General features: G+C 49.3%; 1 protein-coding gene across 1 annotated transcript in view; it reads right to left on the bottom strand.

The window, feature by feature from the left end:
* Positions 1 to 3,310, bottom strand: part of GLDC (glycine decarboxylase) — an 84,577-nt gene that overhangs the window by 80,348 nt on the left and 919 nt on the right. Inside the window, exons 3-4 of the mRNA XM_030885334.2 lie at positions 3,293 to 3,307; positions 2,771 to 2,849 (exon numbers count right to left, since the gene is read on the bottom strand). Coding sequence (XP_030741194.2) covers positions 2,771 to 2,849; positions 3,293 to 3,307 — 94 coding nt within the window. The remainder of the gene's footprint in view (positions 1 to 2,770; positions 2,850 to 3,292; positions 3,308 to 3,310) is intronic.

Here is a 3,310-nt window from a genome sequence, read left to right on the forward strand (position 1 = left end):
AGCAGACACACAGCTTCCCCCTCTGAACAGCTGCAGCAGACCACACACAGCTTCCCCCTCTGAACAGCTGCAGCACACCACACACAGCTTCCCCCTCTGAACAGCTGCAGCACACCACACACAGCTTTCCCCCTCTGGACAGCTGATGGGTGGGAAGTACCACCAGTCCTTAACCACTGCATACCCATCAATACCTTTCAGGGGTGTCTCATTTAAACAATACGGCACAAGCTCAACTCTACATTCTCATGTCGAAGGTTCCAAGGCATTCTAGTATTTTTTTGTCCACTTGTTCAAATATTCACCTAACGCTATTTATATCTATATAAAATCCTCAATTTTTTCAAGGAGCCATGGTGGCTTAGTGGGGAACTAAGGATGTTAGGATGGTAACTGCAAGGTCAGTAGTTCACAACTACCAGGCCCTCTGAGGGCCACAGACCAGGCTTTCTACAGAGGCAGATCTACCCTTATCTTACAGGGGTGCTGAGTCAGAACCACTCCACGGCAGAATTTGGTTTGGCTTTAGGTTCACTTTCTACATATTCAATGTTATCAGGGTTCTGTTTGATTCCTCAAAATCAAAAGCCACTATCCTTCCTTCTTGCCCTGCATCTCTTTAAGTTCCAGAACGGGCAGCCAACCCTAACCATCTGGCTCCCAACAGGCTCCCTCCCTCGAGAGCAAATAAAGCTTGCCTGTGTTATGGATTGCTTTGTGACCCCCAAAATCTCTAAGTAAATCCTAACCCCTGAGGGGTGTTACAATCCCACTTGTGAATGGGTTTCCTTTGTGAATGAAACAGGTAAGAGATTACAGCACCCACATGCCCTCCAGACAATTCCCACCCTACCAGAATTGCCCCTGCGGGCAATAGGATAGGAAGCCTGTTGGTTTTGAAAGGCTGACCTTGTATTTTGCAGCTTTACCAACTAAGGCACCATGGTTCCTTGTAGAAAGTGAAGAAAGTTTGCTTTTGCTTTTAATCAAGCAAGCAAAAGAAGCAGAATTCAATGAATTCCTACTCATAGCAACAGAGTCGAATTGCCCCCGTGAGTTTATGAGACTGTACGTACATCTTTAGGGAGCGGGTGGTGGGTTTGGACACCTGGCATTGTAGTTGGCCCAAAGTGTAACCCCGTGGGGGACATAGATGCTGTGTCACATGGAGAGCACCGTGGTGTCAAGGTCTGGAAGCTGTAAAGACAAGGATCTGCCCCCACTGCCATTAGAGAAGGCCGGCCTTGAGAGCTGGTACCCTGATTTTGGATTTCCAGCTTCCTAACCAAGCTTGGTGCCTTCGAATCAAAGCTGTCTCATAGCAACCCTATTGGACAAAGTAGAATTGCCCTATGGGTGTCTGAGTAGAAAGCCTCATCTTTCTCCTGTAGAGCAACTGGTAGTTTCGAACTCCTAACCTTGAAGTTAGCAGCCCAAAGAGTAACTTCGGACTTATTGTTAGGACTTATTTTGTCCAAAATAAATGCTTGTTAAAGCCACTCACTTGTGTATTACTGCTAAAGCAACATTAGATAATTAAGGCACAAAGTAGATACTGTTTTTCATCCTAAGACCTTGATCTGAGATATCCATGACTTGAAGTTCTTCCTGTCTCAAAACAAACAAAAGGAATTCTTTGCTGTTAAAACAACAACAACAACAACAAAACGCTAAAATCAGCCCTCCAGCTCTGTGTGACCCCCCAGGACTTCTCCCCTAAATCCTGAGATGTCAAACATCTACCTAACAATAAGTCCGAAGGGCAGCCCTCAGGTCATTATTAAAAGCACATTTTAATTTTGGCTTTGACTTCTTAAATTGTGTTTAATGATTTGGTGGAATGGTAAAATGAGCAATAAATGAAAGGCCCAAACACAAAGTTTAGCAGAACTGATATTCTCCTGTGAATATGAAGAGTTGAAAATCACTTGGAAATTCAGGCAAAAAACACCCAATGAAACCCCTTTAAAGGCTGGTGGAAGACCAAGAACTTGAGTGGCTTGTTTTTAGTTTGTTTGGGGAGTAGGCGGAAGCCCTGTAAGGCAATGGTCAATGTCCCCATTTATATCAAGTGACAAAATGCTGTGCGCCTTAATAAAGAGATAAAAACTAAAACCCAAAACTACTACTTTAAGTATAAAATTAAATTCCACTCAAAGTCCACAATTTTCCTAAGCAAACCGAATCTGATTCGAGCTTTTCTAGAGAACTAACTATTCAGACCTGAAAAGTATAGCTGTTGAAACGTCAACGTGATACAAGAGAGCAAATCGAGTAACTGCATTGAGAAAGCGCCCTCGTGGCATAGTGGGGTCATCATCCCTCCATAATCAGGGAGGTCAGTGATACAAGCCCACCAACTGCCCTGTGGGGAAAAAGCGGAAACACTGCAGCCGTATCAGCTAGGGGGCAATTCTATCCTGCCCCTATAGGCTAGTTGTTGGTGTTCACTGTCCAGAAGATACTGACTCCTGGTGGGGTCACCAGAAAGGCAGGAATCTACCACTGATGGCTGCTAACCCCGATAACAACAAAGGGGATGCTGATCACACCACAGCTTCCAAGATTACCCTGGCCAGGGACGTGAGGTGTCCTCTACTGCCACTCCTCCCCACGCCTGCAGGATGGCAGGACCCCGTGGGACTCTCCGCCCTCCCTGATACCCCTCAGCCTCCTCCCTTAGACTTTAATCCACTTCCTCACAGCCTAAACCAAACCACCCCACAAAAAGCAAATAGGCCAACGTCTGCCCTCGGGCGGGGCCACTTACACACTGGGTCTTCCATTCGCAAGGGTCTTTTCAAGCGGATGCTGGCAGGGACCGTCTTGGCTATCAGCTCCTCGATGCTCTGAAAGTCGAACGGAAGTAGGTGACCACGGAAGGCCCAGCCAAGCGACGGAGAGCGAAGGAGAGGGGGGAATCTCTGCGCTTTGCATCTACAAAGGCTGAGTGAGCCGCCTCGCTAAACTGGGGCGCTTTGCAAAGAGCGAAGAAAAACTCTTGAGCAAACCCCGAGGCACCGGAGGGAGGGGCGTCAGGAAGCGGGAAGGTGGGCGGCCACTCCAGGGTGGCATCCCGTCCGGCTGGCCGCGTCTAGGGCTTAGGGGGTGCCAGGTTTGAGGCACTGGGAGACCGCGGAGAAAGAGCGGGTGGGGGACGCTCGAGCGCAGGGGCCCGGAACCTGAGCGCGCGGGTCCCGGGGGGAGGGGGAACAGCCGGCCCGGGGCGGGGGTCCAAGGCCGCGGGGCAGGGCCCAGGCGGGGCCCGGGAGGTCAGGCCGGGGGTCCTTACCGCCAGCCCCAGGGCCTG

This window comes from Echinops telfairi, unplaced genomic scaffold, assembly GCF_000313985.2.
Source record: "Echinops telfairi isolate 266 unplaced genomic scaffold, ASM31398v2 ScPeMD7_25;HRSCAF=90, whole genome shotgun sequence".
NCBI lineage: Eukaryota > Metazoa > Chordata > Mammalia > Afrosoricida > Tenrecidae > Echinops > Echinops telfairi.